The 23,866-nt window shown below is 41.1% G+C and overlaps 1 protein-coding gene across 5 annotated transcripts in view; it reads left to right on the top strand.

Moving 5' to 3' along the window:
- The first annotated feature begins 869 nt into the window (after positions 1-869).
- Positions 870-23,866, top strand: part of CKAP5 (cytoskeleton associated protein 5) — an 81,232-nt gene continuing 58,235 nt past the window's right edge. For 4 of the 5 annotated variants that reach the window (XM_074273001.1, XM_074273000.1, XM_074272999.1 and 1 more), the window contains exons 1-3: positions 870-956; positions 19,175-19,408; positions 23,419-23,512. In XM_074273001.1, the coding sequence (XP_074129102.1) occupies positions 23,456-23,512 (57 nt within the window). In that variant the 5' untranslated portion in view covers positions 870-956; positions 19,175-19,408; positions 23,419-23,455. The remainder of the gene's footprint in view (positions 957-19,174; positions 19,409-23,418; positions 23,513-23,866) is intronic. The other variant, XM_074272998.1, reaches the window with a different exon arrangement.

Here is a 23,866-nt window from a genome sequence, read left to right as displayed (position 1 = left end):
GGCCTGCCCGGTACCTCGAGTGTGGGATGCCGCGGGGAAGCCAGGAGCACTGGGAGAGGCAGGGCACGTCTCCCAGGGAAGGGACGCGGAGAAAGCCAGTCTGACCTGACGGGCGGCGCAGGAGGGGCAGCCTGGGTGGGGGAGGGAGCTGGGAGCCTCTGCTCCCGTCTGGGAGGGCTCTAGGAGAGCTGGAGAACCCTGCTCTGGGCCCTGAAGACAATAGGGAGCCACAGGACCTGATGGAGGAGGCAGTGACGTGTCAACAGTCCGTCTCCTGCAGACGTCCTCCCGAGATGCGGCTCTCGGCGCCTCCCCCTCCCCTTCCTCCTGTTCCAGGCTGATCTGCCTCTCACCCCTTAGCACGTTCCAGGCTGGGTCCCTCCCCTATCCGGGGGGGTCCATCCCTCCCCCTTAGCACACTCCGAGCTGGCTTGCCCCCTCCCCTCCCCCCAGCACACTGCAGGCTGGTCGGCCTCTTCCCTCCTTTAGCTCGCGCTAGGCGAGGCCGCCCCTGCTTTCTCCCGCTCTCCTTCCCCAGACATCGCGCTGCATCCCCGGCTTATTGCCGGGGCCGTGCATTCGAGACCAGAAGCATTATGAAGGCCGGCGCCCCGCTGAGCGCTGTGACTATCCAGAGAGGCAGAAAGCAGACCCGGTCCTCTAGGGGCTTCCCGTCCGAGGGAGATGGCAGAACTGGACGTTTCCGCCTAAAGTCCCGGCCCGTGGACTGGTGGGCGGCGAATCCGCCCGGGAGCGGGGAGCGGAGAGGGTCCGCCTCTGCGGTCCCTTTAAGAGCACGGTGAGCGCGTGCCGGGAGCTCTTTCAAACTGGCCAATAGGAGATCGGTGGGCGGCCCTCCGGGAGCCAATAGGCAATAAGGACACTGCGGGGTGCGGTGGCCTGAGCGGTTTCAAACGGTGTGGAAGAAGGCCCTGTCGGTTCTGGCGCCGCCGAAGGTGAGCGAGCGAGCGAATAAGCGAGCGAGCTGCGGAGGCCTCCCCCGTTCCCGGGGCCCTCCTGCGCGGGGAGTGGGGGGAAGGGACCCGGGGCCGGGCGCGCGGGCGCGCGAGCCGGGCCCAAGCTCAGGCTGAGGCGGCGCGGCCGGGTCGGGCCGGGACGGGAGCCGGGCCCGGGTGGGGCGGAGGCCTCGGGGCGGGGGGGAGGGGGATGGCTGCTCGGGGCCGCGCGCGCGCCCGCCCGTGCTCGAGAGAGGCGCGGGCCTCCGGGAGGCGGGCACGCGCGGGCGCCGGACTGGGGAGGGGTCGCTGTCCGGCCCGATCTCGGCCCTGCCCCTTGAGGAAGTGAGGTGGGGAGTTAAAGCCCTGCTTCTCTGGCGCGGCTTCTAGGAAGGGCTCCAGGCGCTTCTACCAGCGGTGCACTTATTGAGCTCCTGCTGCATGCCAGGCCCTGGGCTAACAAAGATACCCTTGAGACCTCCGCTGCCCTGGGGGGGGGCTTACCCTCGCCCGAGGGAGGGGGAGTTGTAAGGATGCTCCTGGCGCTTCTGGCCTAAGCGGCCGAAGCAGGTCGGGCGGGCAGGTGTGTGTCCTTGGCCTGCCCAGGTGGGCGGTCCGCGGCCCTCTCCCTGTGCTTCCTCAGGCCTCGGCGGCTCCGAGGGTCGGAGGTCTGGTTCGTCAGGAAGGTGGGGGGTCCGGACCATCTGGACAATGGTGTGAGGTTGGGCATCCGTGGTCATTGTCACCCGCGACTGAAGCGCATCTTTTGTTTCGGAAACGAGGTTACTAGTTTCTAGGTGGAAAATTACAGCTCTCTGGGAGACACTTGCTACACCTTAAGGAGTTTGCAATTCCCCAGCAGGAGGGGGTTTGTTTTACTGAACTTGCCCCAGATTTGGGCTTCCGTCTGCTGCTTTTCTTGAAGGTACCGAAATCAGCATCCCGCCCCAACCCCAACGACTCCTCATTTGTTTCGGTGATCTTTAAAACTGGCTTTTTTTCTCCCTGCATTAGAAACAAGCCGACCTTTAATGTGGGAAACTGCCATTGATACTTACACCCATCTTATAACTTTTTCATGAATCATCAGGGAATCTGAGTTCTTTGGTGACACATTAAAATGTGATGACCCCGCGCTCCGCTCCTGCCCTCCTTCACGGGGACGCCAGCGGTCCTTCAGATGCTCCACAACTCCTCCATCTGCCAAACTCCCATTTTTTTTCTTCTCTGTTACCTATTCCTGGACTTGAGCTTTATGGCCACACCCTTCCTCTTTCTGTCACCAACTAGTACTCATTCCATACTCAATAACTGAAATTCTTTTATCCAGTTATCTTCTCCCATCATTCCATCTTTTCCTGTGCTTTTCTTCTCACTGACTTCTCTTTCACCTTCTCTAATCTTTCTACTTCCTTGTAGTTGGACAGTATTTTGCCTCCATATATCCCTCCTCCCTCTCCTCAACCCCTTTCCGTATTTTTTATTTCCTTGATCACTTGTCCTATCATAGCTTGTGGCTTGCTAAACAAGAGCCCTAGTCCTGTGCCCCTCTCATTTCTTACACCACACTGCTGAACAGAAGTAGAGGCACTCTCACAAGCTTGCTGGATGGTTTACTCTACTGAATTCTTACTGCAGCGGGACATTGCTTCCATTTTTCCCTAATTCAGTTTCTCACTACAGAGGATGTGCCAGAGTTTCTTTCCTCAAACTTACAGTATCACCCCTCCCCTGGGGGAAAAAAAAGATTTGGGCTATCATCTCATCTCTCTAATCTTCATTCCCTCTTCTGCTTCCTACAAACATCTCAAGGCGTCCCCCCCTTGAAAATTGTTCACTAGCTCCCACATCCCATTTTTTGTTTTCTAGATAAACTCCTTCCCCTTGAAATCTCTTCTTAGTCCTTAACTCCCAAGTCTGTTTTCTGACTTTATCATCCAACCCCTTGTGCATTCATTATCTGTGGCACTCCATCAGGGAGTGTTTTCCAAATCTCTGCTCTAGACCTACTACTCTTTTCTCTGTACTCTCTCACTTGCTAAACTCGGGGACTTTCATGGGTTCAGTTATGCTCCCTATGCATATGATTCCCAGATCTCTATATCCAGCTCCAGGCCCTTTTTGACACTCCACTCTTGTATCTTTGTATCACCACCATTCATTTTAAATTGCCTGTCCTGGGGGCATCTAAAACTTAATTTGTTCCAAACAAAACCCATCTCCCCATCCTATCTCCAGACTTTCCTCTCTTTTGAGGTTCTGCCATCCTTCTAGGCACACAGGTTTGAAATCTTGGTGTGTTACTTAACACCCCACGGGTCCATGTGATGGTCAAATCTTGCCTTTTCTATCTCTACATCTCTTATTTGTCCCCTTCTCTCTACTCACATAATTACTACTCAGTTCCAACTTCATCACCTTTTACCTGGACTATTGCAACAACTTCTGCAAGTTTCTGTTCCATCTTCCATACAGCCACCAAAATAATTTTCCTGAAATGACAATCTTGACTACCAGCTCTTCCCCGCCCCTTAATTTCAGGAGCTCCCTATTCTTTCCAGAATTGGATATAAACTCTGGCATTTAAAACCTTTCACAATACCTCCCCTGAACTCAGCTTTTCAGCCTTCCTGACTTATTTGTACTTGTAACTATGCTGCAGTTCTGGTTTGTGTACCTTTGCACACTGCTGGTTGTCTATGTCCATTACATCTTCTCATTTGTATGTCTAGAAATTCCTGGTTCCTTTGAAGTGTCAGTTCAGTGAAACCTTTCCTTATCCCCTTATCCTCCCTCTCATTATCATCTCTATTGATTATGTATGTATATGCTTATGTCTGTTCTTCTGATTTGCCCCTTCAGAGCAAGGGCCATTATGCTGCTGTCTTTGAATCCCACAGTGCTTGCCCAATAGGTGGTGCTTTATACTTGTTACCTGATGGAATTTGTAATGAGTGTGAAGAGCAGAGATTTCCGTGGACTTCGTTTTGATTCTCTGCTAAAACTAGCATGCATGGCTACCCAGATGACTGTTTCGTATATATTGGGGCGCAAAGCGCTGTTCACCTTTTATCAATCTCACACTAAAGCTTTTTGTAATTGTGTTTAGAATATGTGTTATTGTACCGCTTGGGACATAAACTTTGAATTGTGGATGGTAGTAAAAAGACTCCAGTTTAGGACCTGTACTATCTCCGTGTGATTATGGGATGGATCAAAAGCAGCATGGGACAGAGCCTGGACTCAAAAGTCTGTCCCTTTCCTTTTACCCATGTGACGTTAGGTAGGTATCCCACTCCTCCGGGACTCAGATGAAGTTTGTAGGCCTTTTCAATTCTAAATCACAGACTTAGGCCGATCCCCTACATTTATAGAAGAGTTGGCATCACTGCACGGCAGAGAGTTTCTACAATAAGTTCCCAACCTGGATGAACTTAAAAATTAGAGTTCTTTGCCTTCTTGCTCCTTCCCCCCCCATGTTACTGGGTGCCTTTGGAATATGAATAGCTCATTGAGGTGCTTTGTGTGAAGTGGAAGGACAAAAGAAACAAAATTCCTTTAGCTGGTCTAGCTGGAGAGTATATATATATATATATACAAAAGAACAAGAGAAGAACATAAAAGTTTTTGGTTCCATTTTGTTGTAGTTTATCAGGGTTTGCCATGTCCTTCTCTAACTCATTTTACACATGAGGAACTGGAATGATTTATCTGAGGGTTACCAATTAGTAGTGTCAGTGATGGCATTTGAACTCAGGTCTTCATGACTTCAGGCCCAGTGCTCTATCTACTTCATCACCTAGCTGACTGGTTCCAGGTCTGTGCTCTAAAAACATTTCATACAAAATGTACTTCATGTACATTTGGCTTTATGTTGTGTTTATTTAGCTCCACTTCTAGATTGTGTGTTCTTTGAAGACACTAGCTGTGTTTCTTTCTTTGAGGGTACTAGCAGTGTTTGCACTTACTTTTTTGTCTTTGGTATTTCAGTGTACTTTTTCATTGTGGTAGCAGCCCCATAATCTAAATTCTATGCGATTGTTCCCCCCCCCCCTTTTCTTTTTCTTTTTTAGTATAAGAAAGCTTTGTAGTCTAGCATCCAGTACTCATCCTTCAATTGGAAATACAAGCCAAATCATGTATCAGAAAGCTCTGCATGCCATGGAAGCTAGGCCACTTATTTTGAACAATTTCTTAACAAGCACAATTTTTCCAAAATCATATGGATATATCCTTCTGAATCCCTTCCCTGTTTGCTATAATGAGACTTAACCTATCTAACTGTGAGTTTTTATTTTATTTTATGGTGTGTAATAGATTACTCACTACTGCTCAGGCCCTTAGGTCATTCTTAGGCCAAGATTTGGTCTGGGGAGATTTGACTAGATTTGGAACCTCAATGTAGACAACAATACAGGCCTGCTGATGGGACTTGATGTACTTAAAACTTTTCCAACCTTGGTGGCTTGTGTCCTAGCTTAGTTTATGAAGACTCAGAGTTACACATGTCTAGAAACAATTTATAGTTTTTGAGGAATTTTCCTCACAGTCCTCTTGGGATAGTCAGTGTGTACATTATCATCAATAACCGCATTATAGATGAGGAAACTGAGGCTGTTACATATCTTGTCATACACTTGACCATATCCTGCTTCTAGGTGCAGTGAACACCATCCTCTTTTGATTTCTATGGTTGTGTCCACCAAAAATTGTTCTTCAGTGCTCATCTTAGCCTAAAAGATCTTCATTCTATGTATTGGAAGGCCATGCCAACAGAACCCTAATTCTGCTAGGTTTTGTCAAGCTGGGAGAGATTTTAGGGGAGTCTGGCTGTGAGCTATGTGTGTCTGTATTCTAGATCAGTCTTGCTGAGGGAAGAAAGTCTCTTCAAAAAAATTGGTCATAGGTCACTGATGCCTAAGGAGATTGTGACTAATTCCCCAAGGTCACCCAGCTAGTATGAGGGAACGTTTCAACCCTGGTCCTCTGAGAGAGACAATACTGTTTTCAGCATACCAGGAACATTATTATTATTTTGGAAGGAAATGGTAGAGCCAATCAGAAACACAAAGATATTTGTCTTGGGGTTCCAAACTCCAACGTTAGCTATGAGACTTCAACAAGTCAGTTCATATGGATATACCTATTTCACTGCCTTGTTACAAGGAAAGCATTTTGCAAACTTTTAAGTGATATATACATGTGATTTGGTTAATAAATTAATAGTTATCTGTTGAGTGCTGGAGAATTTGTGATCTCTGAAAGTAGTGGGAGTAATCAAGAAACCAAATCTTTGGTCTTTTGAAGACTGAAATATTTACATTACAAAAGGATTGCCTCTATTCCCTAATTAGCACTTCTCTAGAGCAGTTAGAATTGATTCAAGCAACTATTTGCGAGTAAATTTAATGTACATAGGAATCTTTGATAATAGAATTTTAAGGAGTAAGACATTCTAGAATTTAAAAAAATTTCATAGTGCTGGTATTTTTTTGACTCATGGTTCCTTCTCAAGACGTACTTAGAATTTTTTCTTGGTAGACCACTGATTTTTCTTGACTTTCTTAAGCCATTGTTTTATTCCTTGGAAGTTTGCTTCTGAATTTGGAGCAAAATGTCCTAAAAATCATTACTTGAGCAGCAGAGACAGAATGGCTCTTGGGGGGAAAAAAAAACTTCACATAAGTTACTGTCCTCAGAATAGTCAGTGCCTGATAAGAGAGGGGGCACATATTTTTTCTGAGTCTGATTTGAGAGTCGTTTTCTGTGTCTCTAGCCCCAGAAAAGACAGGTCTCTGTCTCTCACTTTTTAAAATTAATTATTTTTTTTTAAAGCTTTTTTCTCAGGTAGGTACATGTAAAAACATTTTTGGGGTTATATATTACATTATTAAAACCTATTTTCTTATGAATCATGTTGGAAGAGAAAAATAAGATCAAAAGGGAAAAAACACGAGAAATAAACAAACAAAAAAGAAAAGGGGGGCGGGAGGGAACCTAGCATGTGTTGATTTACATTCCGTCTCCATAGTTCTCTCTCTGGAAGTGAATGGCATTTTCCATTCAAAGTTTATTGGGATTGCCTTGGATCACTGAACTGCTGATGAGGATGGTGTTCATTGCACCTAGAACCAAGTCTGTCAGAGTTGATCATTGCATAATTGTGCTATTGATGTGTTTCATGGTTCTGCTTCTTTCACTCACTATCAGTTCATATAAATCTTTCCAGGTCTTTTTAAAATTAGCCTGCTCATCATTTTTTAGTAGAATATTCTATTACTTTCATATACTATACCTTACTCAGCCATTCTCCAATTGATGGGCATCTCCTCATTTTCCAATTCTTTGCCATCATAAAAAAGAGCTGCTGCAGACATTTTTTGCAAATAGGGATCCTTTTCTCTCTAAGTTGTCATTTTATAATGTAATTTAGTTAAGAGGAACAAACCCTTGTTATTGTGGACACTTAGATGACTGATTATAGGTCATCTGTGGAATAGAGTTCTCTTTCTCAAAATTCTAGAATTTTAGAATTGGAAGAGACTTTAAGGAGAAGTGTAAAGAAGTAGTGACTTGCTCCAGGTAATCTTCCTAGATAGCTGTTCTCTTCCGTGATCTTCCACATAAAATAAGTTGTGCTTTCTCCTACATCAACTTTTTCTCCATTGTCTACAGTTTCAGATTGTAAACTTCCAATGAGCAAGATTTGTGTGTTAGCATACATTTTGTATACCATTTTTGCCCTAAGAGATCCTCAGTAAATATTTGTGGTTTTTTGTCATCTGTAGATCTCTTCCTTTCCACATAAGCACCATCAAACTTGGTAACATAATATGTTACCAAGAAGACGCAAACATGAATTAGTTACATAAAAGAATGATAAGGACTTTATATTTAGGTGATTAAAAAACTATCTGAATCTAAGAAATACATTCTGACCAAGGACTATGCAATGGTATTTTCATTTTGTTCAACTTGTTGCTATTGGGAGGGACTTTTTGTTGCCTCTGATTCTACCAAGAGGCAAAATTACTAAATAATGTAACTACTCCTGACAAGAACTTAGTGTTTTTTCTCCTTTAAAAGATATTTTGAAGATTAACTTCAAAGATTGTACCAATGTTTGGTTTCTGGGTAGAAGCATAAATTTTACAAAATCTCCTCTATCTGTGAAAAGATCTAATTTGAATGGTTACAAAATGTTCATTTCTATCATTAATCTTTAACTAATACATGTCTTTTGGTTATTTAACAATACAGTAAAGTAAGTTTTTGAAGATCAATAAGTATTTTTAAAATTGGTAAAACCTCTTAATTTGGGGATTCTTTATTTTTTATAATTAATGTTTAATTATAATTTTTTAAATTAATTTTATAATTATAACATTTTTTGACAGTATATATGCATAGGTAATTTTTTACATTATCCCTTGTACTCCCTTCTGTTACAAATTTTCCCCTTCTTCCCTCCACCCCCTCCCCAGATGGCAGGCATTCCCATACATATTAAATATGTTATAGTATATTCTAAATACAATATAAATGTGCAGAACTGAATTGTTGTTGTTGTTGTTCTTGTTGCAAAGGAAGAATTGGATTCAGAAGGTAAAAATAACCTGGGAAGAAAAACAAAAAATGCAAACAGTTTACACTCATTTCCCAGTGTTCCTTCTCTGGGTGTAGCTGATTCTGTCCATCATTGATCAATTGGAACTGGATTAGATCTTCTCTATGTTGAAGATATCCACTTAATTTGGGGATTCTTAATCTTCTTTTGTGGTGTGAACTTCTTTGGCAGTCTGGTGCATAAAGTAAGAATACATAGAATTATGAAGGAAATCAATTCCGTTGAAATACAATTAATTATCAGAATGTTAAGAAAAAGAAACCAAATCCATCATTGGATGAAAATTTTATGCCTAAAATTCTGCTTATATACAAACTTCCTATTTATGCAATTATGCTTGGCCTAGTAAGTGTATAAATAAATATAAACACTTTCCATTGAGAGACAACATGTAATGGATAGAGAGCCAGGAAGAATTTGGTTCAAGTTCTGCTTCTGATCTAGAGTTTCTGAGCTCATATTGGTAAGATCAGCCACAGCTAGACACAATGTTCATTGATCCTGTGATGAGGTCATTTTTTTTTTCAACTTGAAATACAAAAGACAAATAACAATTTAGTTTCCTGAGTAAATAAATTATAAGTTTATCCATATCTCTTGCTCAGACATAGCAGCAGTAAGTTATGAAGGTGGTATCGGATCATATAAAATTAGAAGGAATAAGCAACTTAAAAGAAAGGGAAGGTGCAGCATGCAAGCAAATATATAAACAAGATCTAGACAGGATAAAATGGAAATGCTCAACAGAAAGCAGGTATGGTATTGAAGGGATGTGGGAAAAGGGATGTAGAGAAAATTAGATTTTTAGCTTGGACTTGAAGTAAGCTGGGGAAAAGGTAGAGGTGAGGAGGGAGAGCTTTTTCCAGGCCTGGAAGACAGCTAAGGAACATGTCCAGAATGAGAGAGAGTATGTTATACCATAACAGCCAGGAGGCCAGGGTCACCAAATGAAAGAGGATGTGTGGGGAGGAAAGTGGAAAGAGTGGTAGCCAGAATGGCAGTGTCTAGAGCCCCAGTCCTGGAGTCAGGAAGACCTGACTTCATATATGGCCTCAGACACACTTTCACATATATATATATATATATATATATATATATATATATATATATATATATATATATATATATATATATATATATATATATATATAGCCTAGCTGTATGACTCTGAGCAAGTCCCTTAACCCCAATTGGTTTATCAAAGAAAGAAAGGAAGAAAACTGGAAAGAGAGTTTAAGGGCCAAGCAGAATGTTATATTTGATCCTAGGAGCCAAGGTAGTTGGAAGTGACATGGTCAGAACTGCTCTTTCTTTATCTTTAGGAAGATCAATTTGACAGCTTTGTGGGAAATGGCGTGGAAGGCAAGGAGATTTAGTAGCTGATATTGCAAGAGTCTAGTGTGAAGTTGACAGAGCATCAGCTCTGCTGTCAGGAAGACTCATATTCTTTTTATTATTATTATTATTATAACTTTTTATTGACAGAACATATGCCTAGGTAATTTTTTACATTATCCCTTGCACCTGTTCCGACTTTTTCCTTCCTCCCTCCACCCCCTCTCCTAGATGGCAAGCAGGAAGACTCATATTCTTGAATTCAAATCCAGCCTCAGCTACTTCTTAGTCGCGCGACCCTGAGTAAGTCACTGAATTTTTTGCTTCAGTTTCCTGATCTGTAAAATGAGGTGGCATAGAAATGGCAAATACTCCACTGTCTTTGCCCAAAAAAGGACCCCAAATAGGATCAGATTGAGTGGAACAGGAGGGAACCTGCTGAAAGGCTTGAGGTGATGACCTGCAACAAGGTGTGGCAGTGTCAGGGGAGAAAATGAGCTTAGAGATGATGCAAAAATAGTCAAGCATCTAAGCACTTAGTAAACATGAATTATTATGTTCCTGGTTGGGGATATAAAGACAAATTTATTCTCCTGCCTTCAAGGAGCTTACATATGAAGATGTGTGGGCATGTATAAGGTGTAGACAGTTACTGTGTAGAAGGAAAAGGATGGGGCTAACAACTGGAGAAATCAGGAAAGGCCTCTTGAAAGGGATGGGATGGCCTTTAAACTGAAAAGAGAAGGGAAAGGGAAGAAGGCATAGGGCTTAGTGAGAGAACTGTTCTTGGACACTTGCTGGTGGCTCTGTGACCATAGAAAGCTGCAGACTCGGTTTCCTCATTTGTAAAATTATTATTGTTTTATGATAATCAAATGTAACTGATTATGTATATCAAACATAATTTGCTTTATTTTTAAGCTTGATCATGCCGCAGGTTACATGATTTTATGAAAGTTGTTTTTTCTGGATTCTAGCTTTTTCGTAAAATAAGAGTATTAGATAATTATTAGGGACCTTTAAAAGTCTAAAACATAGAAATTCTATGATAGTAACTAAAATCATGTTGGATCATTTTCAAATGAGGATACAGTGAGTAAAATGTCAAAAAATCATGAGTTCTGTGATATAAGATGTAGAGCACTTTGGGCTCCTATTCAGTTTATTGACTTGAAGTGGTATTATATTGTCAGTTAAATTGACAAGTTGTTAACACTCATGATGATAATTCCTTTACCCTCCAGTGGTGAGGAGGTAGTAAGAAATCTTTTTAATCTTTTAATTTTTTAATTAATTAAATCTTTAAATTTTTTAATCTTTAACTAATACATGTCTTTTGGTTATTTAACAATACAGTAAAGTAAGTTTTTGAAGATCAATAAGTATTTTTAAAATTGGTAAAACCTCTTAATTTGGGGATTCTTTATTTTTTATAATTAATTTTTAATTATAATTTTAAAAATTAATTTTATAATTATAACATTTTTTGACAGTATATATGCATAGGTAATTTTTTACATTATTCCTTGTACTCCCTTCTGTTACGAATTTTCCCCTTCTTCCCTCCACCCCCTCCCCAAATGGCAGACATTCCCATACATATTAAATATGTTATAGTATATTCTAAATACAATATAAATGTGCAGAACTGAATTGTTGTTGTTAGAACAAGCTGAAACCAAACTAAACACAAATGAACACTCTGTAAAGAAAGAAAATTGTGTTCTAATATATTAGACTGGCTTAGAACTGTTAAATCAATGGACTTTTTCCATCTTTAATTTCAGCTAATTTATCTAGGCCAACAGTGTTATTAGTCATTTCTTGTTCTTTGTCTTATCCTGATTTCATTGCATTCTGTCAGGGTTCCTACTGTGTCGCTGGGAAACTATTTAATAGATATTTAATTGGGTCTCTTCCTGTGGCCCAAACTGCCATTTGGCTGGCACCTCATCACTTGCCTCCCAGGGACCAGTATAGTAACCATTCTCATTATATGGACATCAGACCTGCTCTTTCTTAATTTAAATGACCATTGAAGACCACAGCACCCTGGGGTTTGAGGCCATTCTAGAATAAGACTGCAAACCAATTTAGGACTCCGGTCTTAGGCTCCAGCCTAGTAGAGAATGCTTTTACCTCTTCCTGGAACCCAAATTGGAGAAGGAAATGGCAGACCTCCCCAATATGGAATTTGGAAAAGAAAACCCCAAATGGGATCAAAAAGAGCTGGGCAGGACAAGAGTGAACAAAACCCTCTGATGGTCCTTGATCTAAGTTAAATTTGAATTGTCTTTTAGACTTGATAATGTTCTAAGCTGGTATTTAGGAAGGTACCTTCCATCCTGATCCATCTTGTTAAGATCTGCTACAGCATGTTGAATTTTTGGGAGATAGGAGCTGTAGCAGAAGCAGGGGCTTACCTTGGAATCATTAAGTTTGGGGTTCAGGTTCTGCCTTTGACCTCAAGTCATACTATAAATTCGAGAAGTGCTGTATTTGCCTGCCTTGTGCATTTCCATATAGATAAACCACACTTCCGAGCCAGGTCAAATTGAACTATTAGGTTAACTCTTAAGTTCAAAGCTCTAAAGCTTTGAGAAACGATCAGGGCCAATTCCCTCATCTAGCAGACGATGCCCCCCATGATCTCTGTGATGGGGCCACCCTGACTGACCTCCTTGGGACATCACTCACACGGGAGCCTTCTGCCTCCGGACTCCACACGCCTGGGTTGCTTTTGCTTCCCTGTCCCGTTGCTGGTTGCCCAGGCTTCCTGCAAGGTTCTGCTCAGACCTCATCTTCCTTTCCCGCTGACCTTATTTACCCTCATTCACACTAGACACCTTGTTTGTGGGGAGTGTTTGCATCTTGTCTTCCAGCGTTCGGCTGTGAGCCCCCTGAGCCGGGGACTGCCTTTCTCTGCGTCTCTGAGCGCTTAGCTTGTAAAGGATTTGCGATACAAGCTCACCAAGAAATGTTTGGGGCACATTTTCTTAGGGTGCTGGAGACACACAATGGGAAGGCCTCCTACGAAAGAATGAAAAGGCAGTCACGGCCCGTGTGGGAGCCGGCCCCTCTGACGGGTGAACTCACTTCCACTAGAAACTGAACTCGGTGTGTGCGGAGACCTGCTCGGACTCCAGAGCACCCCCACGTGAACCTCGGATCTCTCGCTGTCTGGTTGTACCAAGAGTGAGCGGACCGGGGGAAGAGCGGCCGGGAGGGCTGCTGGGTAGGCGGCTCGGAGGCCTGTGGGCTCCGTTGGCTCCCAGCCTCTGTCCCCGGCACTTCCCCGAGAGGCGGGATGGCCGCCCCTTTGTCTCTCACGCGGTCGGAATAGCGGTCGCCCTCGGGGCGGCGTGGCGCGGCCGGCCCCTCTCCCGGTGTTGCCGCGGCTCGGCCCGCCCGCTCCGTGGGGTCCGGGGTCCCGCCCCCGGCGGCCCCTTTAAGTGCCGGCTGCGAGCGCGGAGTGGGTGGGGGCGATCGTGGGCGCCGGGACCGCCCGCCGCGCTCGGAGCCCCGCCCTCGAAGGAGGCGTTTCCCAGCGGCCCGCAGCCCCCATGCCGCCCGCCCGGGCTTCTGGCCGCCGCCTCCTCCGCCGCTGCAGCTGCCCCGGCCCGCGCCCTGCGGCCCCCGGAGGAGCCTGAGCGCCGGCGACGGATGGGGGGCCGGAACCCGGCGCTAGACCCACGAGTCTCGGCGGAGAGGAGAGGGGGGGTCCCCGGCCTGACGAAGAGGAAGGCGGTGAAAGCGGTAAACAATGCCGGCTGTAGCGAGCCGGAGCTTCCGGGCCAAGAGATGCCCGGTCCGGGGCCTTGGGCCGCCGCCATCCTGCCGGCATCCTCGGGGCCAAGCCGTGCTAGCTGCCTGCCGGGGCCTCCCCCTCCCGGGAAGGGGACTGCCTTTCCCGGAGTGGAGCCCAGCTGTGCTCCTGTTGGGCGGGGGGAGCTGCTGCCTGCGGGCCCTGGGGCCCCTCGGCTCAGCGCCTTGGGAGGCTGGGGATGAGTAAGCATTCGGGTGGCGGCTCCCCAAGTTGACCTCCTTCATTTGCCCAGGTTTAGCTTCTGTTTCCCTCCAGAGGCCTGGTTGGCAGCCCTCTCCTCAAGGGAGAGCTGGGGTGAGCGGGCTGTCAGCCTGTCTCACCCTGCTCCTTCCTTCTTTTTAGAGTGATGGAGGTAAACACTCCAGGCTAGGGCTGGGATGAGGGTGAGCTACCCTGAGGACTGGCTGCGATTTGGGGCTCTAAGGGGCCTCCCTGATTTTGCAGACCACTCCAGCGAAGAGAGTAACACTAGTCCTTGATAATGGAGAATACCTTCGGAGGGTGAGAAGTTTGGAAAATTAGAAAGGATTTTCACTTGATCATCAGCATTTGGAGGGGAGAAGGGGAGGTCTGCCCTTGTCAAGCCAGAAAAATCCCAAGTTTTCTGCTATAGTTACATAATTGTGCTGCTCCTTCAGGTCAAGTGTCCTTCCTCGAAGCTGGAGTCTCCTAGTTTCTTCATTTTGGTCTTGTTTTTGCGGGCACCAACCTCAACCTTTCTGAGTTGAACTTGCTTCATTTATACACAATTTGTAATTCAGACCTGGTGTTTTTAAGTGGGCAAAAGTTAACTTCTCCAGTTTCATTAAACTCATTCTGCCTCTGCAGTAGTGCCTCCTTGGCAGGAAGCAAGGGCCCAGGACTGTTAATCAAATCCAGATCTCTTGTATTGTGGTAGTGAAGAGCTTTTGTAGGTCAGGAGCTTGTGAATTAGAAATTTTTAAAGTCTTAATGCTATTCCCAACTTTCTCCCTGAACAGATATTTTCATTCCCCATCTATTTGTGATAGTTTCCTCTTTGCTGGTTTTACCTTTTAACAGTCTGAAAATCGAATATTACAGTTAGAATATGAAGAGTTAAACTTAAAGGATTCTGCCTTGGCTCCTGGAATAGTAGAACACTACTAGAGAGACTGGGAAATCAAAAGATCTGGGTTGTGTATGCCATTCTGATTCTAACCAGCTTTATAACCTTGGGAAATGAACTTACTTTCTTTCATGAGAGATCAGAAGATTGGATTATGTAGTCACTTTTCAGGCTCTTCTATCATAGTATCACTGAATCCTTGTTGGTTTCCTAAACATTATAGTGAAAATTGGATCATTTGGAATTAATTCTGGCTTTATTATATGACTTTGGGCAAATTTCTAAATTTCTTTGCAATTAGTTATGATTAATAAGTTCTTCCCTGGAAGTGCTTTGAGAATTGTATTTTAATTCTTTTCAAATCATTTATATAAGCATTACAAAAAAATTTAAGATGCCTGTTTTAGCATGTGTCATTTTAATATTGTTTCAAAGTGTAGTTAATTCAAGGCCCTAATTAGTGACATTTTAAGTTAGAATTGATAGTAGCTTTAAGATGGATTACCTTTGTTTAGAACATTATTCATATATGGTGCATATCAGCAATGGGAACTCTTCTCTGCACCCCCCATCTTAGAGATAGCTCATAACACAGTGAATAGAGTACTGAGTCACTTATTCTGTCTGTTTGCCTCGGTTTCCTCAACTGTAAAATGGAACTGATAATAGCAACTAATTTGCAGGATTTTTGTAAGGATCCAGTAAGAAAATATTTGTTAAAAATGCTAAACATAGTGTGTGGCACATAGCAGATGCTATATAAATGGTCCTTAGTTCCTCCTTGTCACCTCCAGACCTTAAAATTTCATCTCCATGTAGTCTCTAATTTATCTCTAGCCCTGAGTTCTTTTTCCAGTTCTGTTCCACATTTCTCTCTGACTGTTAAATACCTCAAACTCAACATGTTCAAAACTTGACTATTTTTGTCAGTGTTAATTATGCTGAAATCTCATCTTTGATTCTTGGTTTTCATGGTTGAAAGTCACCTTGGGCCTTTCTTGTCCAAACTATACCCCAAAGTTATCTCCGCTGTAACTCACAAGTGATTGTTTAGTTTCTGCTGAAGGCTTCCGTGACTTCTTAAAGCCAATCATTATACTGACATCAAGATGAAATAAGCCTCTTTGCAAGTTCAACCTGTAGCTCTTGGTTCTTCCACTCCCTTTCTCCTCATCAAATAGAACGATGCTACTCTCTTTCCCCTACTGTAGTCTCTCAGGTACTAGATGATAATTATGCATTTCCTTTCCTTTTCTCTGGGCTGAACATGGTTGTCCTCATCTACACACTCTAGTTTGTCAACATTGTTCTTAAATAGCTGTATTTAGAAATTCAATCCATTGCCAAGGCCTACTATTTCTAACTTCAAAATGCCTCTTGCATCTGTCTCCTATTCCTCTTCACTGCTACTCTCCTTCTAGTCCTTATTACTTCATACTTGAAACTATTGCTGCAAGAGCATCCTAATAATTTATCTGACTTCTCATACCCATTCTTATCTATAACATAAAGGGCTGTCACAGTCTCTTCCCTAAACTTTTGCCTTATTGAAGACTCTGGCCTCCCTACTACTTCCTGGCCATCCCTACACTATGTCATTGCTCTCTAGCCATCATCCTCATTTCCCTCCCATTGGAACCTTAGATTCCACTCCCCTGAGTCCTCTAGCTTTGATAGGTGTTTGCCTTTCTTTGTTGAGACCTAGATCTCTTGACCACTTCCTTATTGGTTGGTAGTCAGTAAACATTTATTAAGCACCTACTATGTGAGCCACTGTACTTAATGTTATAAAGTGCTGGAGTTACAGAGAAAAGCAAAAAGAGTCTTTGCCAGCAGAGAGCTCGCAGTGTAATGGGGAAGATATTCAAATAACTCTCTATATAAGATATATACAAGATAAATTAGATAATCAAAGGATAGGCACTAGAATTGAGGGATATAGCATCTAGCTTATCTCATTCACCCCCCACTTTCCAAAATCCCTTTTATAAAATTGTTGAAGTCTTCCATTGGCAGGTTAGTTCTTTAAAGTTTGGAACTGTCTTATTTGCTTCTGTTGTATCTCCAGGAGCTAGCACAGTTCCTGGCATCTAAATGATCAGGATCTTACTGTTTGACAATGGCCTGTCAGGTCAGTATACACAAACAATGTATCTGACATCCAGAGTCTTTCTATATGTTCCAAGACCGGGTTATATTTTTTCCAATTTTTTTCTGATCTCTCCATAATTTGTACTTTGGTAAAACTGGACAATTAACTTTAACAGTTCCTTAATTTTCCAGGTCCTTAATTTTTTTCTGTTGTATTTTTAACCCTACCTGTGCTTTTCAAAAGATCCAGCTCAAAGAGTTTTCTCTTTCATAAATCTTATACTGACCCATACCTCAAAGTGATCTTTTCCCTCTGAATTTTTGTAGTCCTTGATGTACAACTCTTACAGTGAATACCACATGTTGCTTTATATTATAGTTGAAGAAATCTAAGTTAAACAAATGCTTATTAGTCATCAGTTACATGCCAAGGCACTGTGCTGAATATAGGTACAAAGATTTATCAGAGGACACACAGTCTGCCCTTAGGCAGCTTAATTCTTGCCTGCTGGGAAAACACATGAACACAGGTAAAGATGAGACTGTGTAGGCAGTGATGGGGGTCTAGGTCCCAACCAATAGCAGGAGGGAGTCAGGGGAGATGTTTTAGAGGTAGTACATGAGGGAGGGCCTTGGGAAGAAGAAAACATCCTTAGAAAGTGCAAAGGGAATGGGAAAGAGATTGGAAATATATCATAGAAGCCTTAAATGCCAGAGCAAAGGGATTGTATTTTAACTCACAGTTAATAGGGAACCATGGAAGATCTTCTTTCTTCTTTGACTTTGGTTTTTCCCCCGTCTCTAAGTGTATAATCTCTTTGACAGCAGTGAGCTCTTAGCCATCTTTGTATTCCTATCTATTAGATGGTTTACTAAGTATTTGTTGAATGAATGAAAATTGGGGTGGAATGTCTTAAGTTACAGAAGAAAACAAACCCTTTTGCTGGCTTCTCCAGCCTTCCTATATGTAGTTGGTCATGCTTCATTTTACTTGGTAATTACCTCTCTATAATTGGAGGAAGCCTTAGGCCCTGCCAGGACTGCCATGTTATCCCTAACTTCGCAGTCATTTCTAGTCCTCTCAAAAACTGGTCCCTCATGTACAAACTAGAGATGAATAATGCTACCTGCTTGACCTCTTCAGTTTGTTCAGAAGAGGTCATTGTAGATGCACTTTAATATTTTTACAAACAGAAATCCTTATTGCCTTACTAAAGATATCCTGAGGCTTTTTCCTGAGCTGAATTTTGTTTATCTAGTTCTAAGTATATAATTGGAAGGGATAATTTTAATTTCTTTTAAAATATACATCTAAACTTGAACTTAGAATGACCTTTCCTTAGTTCATATCATTACCCTTAAGATACAGAAGAAAGCCTCCATTGGGCCCAAGTCCCTCTGTAGAGACATGATGGAAGATTGGGGCAAGAGAATGTCTTTTGTTGGTATATAGAGTGCCTACACAGATGAAAGCAGGATCTTGGGCCGCTGGATGGTGCAGTGAATAGAGCATCCTCCAAGGAATCATGAGGACCTGGATGCAAATTCAACATCAGACATTTAATACTTAATTAGCTGTGTGACCCTGGGCAAGTCCCTTAACCCCAATTAATTCACAAACACACAAAAAAGAAAAGAAAAGATCTTAAATTGGAGGCTACAAAGTAGGTTGCTTTTTAAAAAATCTTTTTAAAACTATCAATATAATTGATTTCTTTTTTGATTCTTCTGTATATTTTTATTTCATGCATTTAAAAACCTCATTTTATGAAAGATTCCATAACTGTCGAGGATTTCTAATAAAAGGATACAAATCCCCCCTTTTCCATCTTTGACTCCTAGAAGGGGACATTTTTAGATAGAATTGCCTTACAATTAAGAGCATCTATTTTTTTAAAAAATGTGTCATTACCGTTAGAATGTTACTCTTAATTACATTCTGGCATTTTTAAAAACAATTAACTTCTAAAATCTTTCAAATCAGAAATTGGTGGGTAGAGGAACTATTTCCAAAGTCTAAAGATTTGAGGCATGTGTCATATGATTAAAAGAAAGTCTTAAAATCTGAGTGGTTTTATTTACAAGATATGTTATATTCAACTGTTTATTGACTTGTTATCTGCGATTTTTTTATATACCTCTAACAGGAGGAGGGGGGAGGGCCTTTTGAAATAATGTGTGCAGTATTGGTTTATACCTGTGACCCTGGGAATTCTATTTTGTCTACTTTTTATTGTGTTTTCTTCTTTCAGGATCTGATGTCCCAAGGCAAGGCCTTATCATGATTAAAAGGAATGAAAGTGTCTACTGTCAGTTGCTAGGTTTTGACTCCAGATCATAATCCTGTTCATAAAAATCCAGGGATTTTTGACTACAAGGCTTAATGAAAGTCTCACTCAGATGAACTGTGCTGAGTCTGGTAGTTTATATATTTGAACAACTAACTACTCTTGGAGAGGTGTGTGCATGCATATATACGTGTATGGGTAGGTATAATATACAAACTAGCTGGTATTAGATGTTAAGTATATAACATGTATTTATTTATCTTGGTATTCTAAAAATCTTTTTATTTTCTCTAGTATATTCTTTTATGTTTTGATGCAATTGGGTAATCTGCATCATGTTTACTTAAAAAAAAAAACAAAAAAAAAACAACCTCCTTCCTCCCCTATTTAAAGAAAGAGTGATGCTGGCATAGCAGATAGAAAGCTGCAGATCTTCAATTCCAGACAATCCGAGCTGAACTCCTACCTTTAACACTGACTATATAGCCCCGGGCAAGTGATTTCACCTCTAGTGAAACTTAGATAACTCTCCAATGCTTATCTTCTGCTTCATGGGTTACACTTATAATTAAAAAGAAAAATCATTCTATTAATAATAATTAATTAAAATAAAATTAATTAAATTAAAATAAGACATTTCACCATAATTGAGCCTAAAACCTGATATATTTGTATTAAGCAGGAATTTTCACTTATACCCTTCATACATGTCTCAATTTCCTTTTTAGCTACCTGCAATTTAAAATCTGCATTAAATGTAGCATTCTTTGATCACTGGCCACAGACCATTGCTGAAACAATATTAGTTTTTAAAAGATGTTTCAGGGAGCATCTGGGAATTAAAAATCCCCAAAGTACTCCCTGTTTTTCCAGCTGTAAAATCCAAACTGCCCTCTTTCTAATTCATTCTAGCCCTGACTCACTGCTCATCTTCAGTGTCTATCTAGGTTATAGGTATTAATGGATTAATTAATGACGGACAGCTCTTGGAAGAAGATGTAGGCAAGTTTTATAACAGACTGCTGGAAAGAGAGAGTACCCACTAACTGTTTAAAAACCATAATAGAAGCAATCATGTTGGGTGGGTCCTCGGTGGAGGATTTATGGAAGGATCATAGATTTAGGAGGAAGCACACAGTGCTAGGCTTGGAGTTAGGACTCATCTTCATGACTGCAAATCTGGCATCAGCCACTGAATACCTGTGTGACCCCGAGCAAGTTATTTAAATCTGTTTGCCTCGGTTTCTTCATCTGTAAAATGAGCTGGAGAAGGAAGTGGCCAATAACTACAAGACCTTTACCAAGAAAAACTCAAAAACAGGTTTACAAGGAGTCAGACAGAATTGAAATGACTGAACAACAACTAAAAAGACCTCATTGATTTAGGTCCAAGAGGGACTTAGAGGTCATATAATCTAACTTCTTCACTTTAAGAAAATAAATTTTCTCTGTTGACTTAATACTATCATGTTTCATCATGTTTCAAAAGTGCAGAATTTTGAGAGGAGAATTGGATTTGCATCTTGATTCTAACATTTGTTAGCACTGCAATCATGGGCAAGTCACTCTCTCTGGGCATCCGTTTCCTTATCTATAAAAGGAGGCTGTTGCATGAAATGATTTGCAGAGGTCTCTTTTTGTCCTAAAATTGTATTTACTGGAATATAATTATATAATTCTCCAGTAGTAACTGATAACTTGTGTCCTGATTTTTCATACTTAAAATTCTCTTTGGAAAAAGGAAATATAAGATTTAGGGGAAAAACTTAGTGGATTAAGTAGGAAATTTAACTTTCGTGAACAATTAGAATTTTGTTTTCAGATGTGTTGCAAAATCCTATGGATTCTTTTGGATTTTTATCTTATTTGTACTGAAATTATTCTTGCCTTTTATAAACTTACACTAGCATGGTTCATTAAATATGCTAATTGAAAGTCCAAAATAACTTACCATGTGGCAGAGTAAGGTTCTTTTATAATGCATTGCCCAGGACAAGGCTCATCTCTAATTTCCTACAGTCAAATTGTTGGGGTTTTGTTTGTTTTTTAGTCTAAACTTAAAACAAAAACAAGGATAGGGTGAACGATAGGTTTGTTTACCAGATTCTAAAACCCACAGCTAAGGGGAACCCCTTGAAGTTTAAAAAAAATAAATTATTTAATCAAAAGAAAGTATTTGGGGGGCAACTAGATGGCATAGTAGGTAGAGTACCAGCCCTGAAGTTAGAAGGAATGGAGTTCAAATTTGACCTCAGACGCTTAATACTTCCTAGCTGTGTGACTGACTCTGGGCAAGTCATTTAACCCAATTGCCTAAGCAAAAAAAAAAAAATTACATAGAAAATTTATACTTACTGAACCTGGTACTCTTAGGCTACAGTCTAAAAAACAAGTGAATGAGTGAATGATTAAAGAATCATTTATTAAGCACTTATCATGTACCTTAGGTAGAGATACAAATAGAAAAAGATAGCCCTTGCTCTAAAAGAGCTCATAGTCTAATTTCGAGAAAAATGAATAATTAAAAGAAAGTTCAGCTACAGAGTATATGGAAAGACAGGTTGGGAAGTTAACAAGGGATCTTTGGGTAACATTAGTAAGTCAAATTCTGGGAACCTGCAAAGCACAGAAGCAGGACAAGATAGTGAGGCTTGATAGCCTTTCTTATACAAAGAAATAGATTTCTTGACTCCCATTGAAGGATAGAAGTATAATCTGTGACCATGAAAAGGGTTGGGGTTTTTTGTTTGGATTTTTTTGGATCCTAAACTAAGCAGGCAAAGTGAACTTCACATGTATAACCTCATTTAGCACCGAGTAAATTCCTCTATACTTAATCTTCCTACAGTGAACAAAAGATGAGTATTTAATCGTATAGTCACCATCTTCTCAATTTGCTCAAGGATGTCTAGTGAGTCTAGAAAGAGGTTGGGTACAGGTTGAGGTGATGTTATATCTAGAGGCAATAGAAAGCCATGTGAGTTGTTGACATGGTCGGGTCTTTGCTCAAGACAATCACTTTGTGGAAGAAAGATAGGAATTAGGAAAGATTTGTGGCAGGAATGGCAATGAAGAGGCTCTTGGACTAATGTAGACTGAGGTAATAAGGGCCTAAATAAAAATGATACCTGTGGGAGTAGGGAGAATGGGCTGGAAATGAGAGCAATTAATGGAGGTAGAATGTCAAGATTATATTCTACATTCTTCCCTTCTGGCACTCATCAGGCCAAACTAACCTCATTGCTCTTCTTCACACTTAGGATCCATGCCTTTGACCAGGCTACTCTTAGAACAAACAGTCCCCTTCAAAATCTCCTTCAAAACTCCTCTTAGATGCCACCTCTTTCTTGGTCTTGCTCTACACTCTCCCAGATACTAGTAATGCCTTTTGGCTGAAATTGTCTTGTATTTTTCCTTTAAATATTTTTTATATTTAGAATATGTATAACTTAAACTCTTTGAGATCTAGGACTATTTTTTAAATCTTTGTATCCATAATAATAAGTGCTTAATAAATGTTAGTTAATTTGTGGAAAAATAATTAAAGAAATTATGTCAATTGAACATAAACCAGTATTGGATAATTCGTGGGACCTATCAACAAATGTTTATTAAGTGTCTGCTCTGTGTCCACCAGAGTGCGAAGCCCTAGAGGTATAAGAACAAAAGCATTTCAGAAAGACTTGCCCTTCAGGAGTTTACAAGTTATGAGCATTGGGATGGATATGCATATATTAGATTGTAAGTGATTTTAAGTGGAAGGCATTGGTTGCATCAACAAAGCCCTGTATTTGATCACTTTACTGAGTTTATGAATATGAACTTGAACAATCTTTGAGAGATAATGGAGAATAAAAGGATCTGTAATGCAGTGGTCCATGGGATCACAGAGCTGGACATGACTGAACAAGAACACTGAGTTCTTTTCTAAAACCTTGTTGCTTGAGTTCATCAGTGATTTTAGGCTCCATTTCAGAAAGCTATAAATTATAGATCTGTGCACTCTTCTGTAATAGTTTAAAGATACTTCCTTTTACATTAGATCTTGGTGTCCATCTTGTTGTACAATGCTAATATAATGAAGTGAATATTTAACCCTAAGTTATATTCTTTGTGCATGTGTTGTATGGTAATGTGCTCATAAAAAAATAACACTTTTAAGAAATTGCCTGATTGAGGTTAACAACTATCTATTTTTACCTGACCAGGAATTCTTCTTAATTCTAAGAAAAAACTGGACACACAATGGGAGACGACAGTGAGTGGATGAAACTATCTGTTGATCAGAAATGTGAACATAAGGTGAGATTCTTTTCTCCTAAATTTTCCATCATTGGTTTACCAGCATTTAGTGGTTTGTTAATTTGGAAATAATGACAAGAGTATTAAATTGCCAGTTTTGTATCAGTAGAGGGAGCTTCTACACAGGGAGTTGCCCACAAGGATTTAAAACAAAAAGAAGTAAAAAAGAATTTAAATCCTCTGATTATGCATCAGATATTGTTGAGTATTGAGTATATTTTATTTTATATATATAATACAAAGTGAGGAAATCCTTGCCTTCTGAAAACTTAGATGCTAATAGAGAAGTGGTGATCAGAGAAGGTAGTTTGGAGCTGGCTTAAGGGCCTCTAGGTGTGACAGATACAGATTTGG

Source organism: Sminthopsis crassicaudata, chromosome 6, assembly GCF_048593235.1.
Source record: "Sminthopsis crassicaudata isolate SCR6 chromosome 6, ASM4859323v1, whole genome shotgun sequence".
In the NCBI taxonomy this organism is placed as follows: domain Eukaryota; kingdom Metazoa; phylum Chordata; class Mammalia; order Dasyuromorphia; family Dasyuridae; genus Sminthopsis; species Sminthopsis crassicaudata.
Note: the sequence above shows the minus strand (reverse complement) of the source record. Positions and strands in the feature narration are given on the sequence as shown.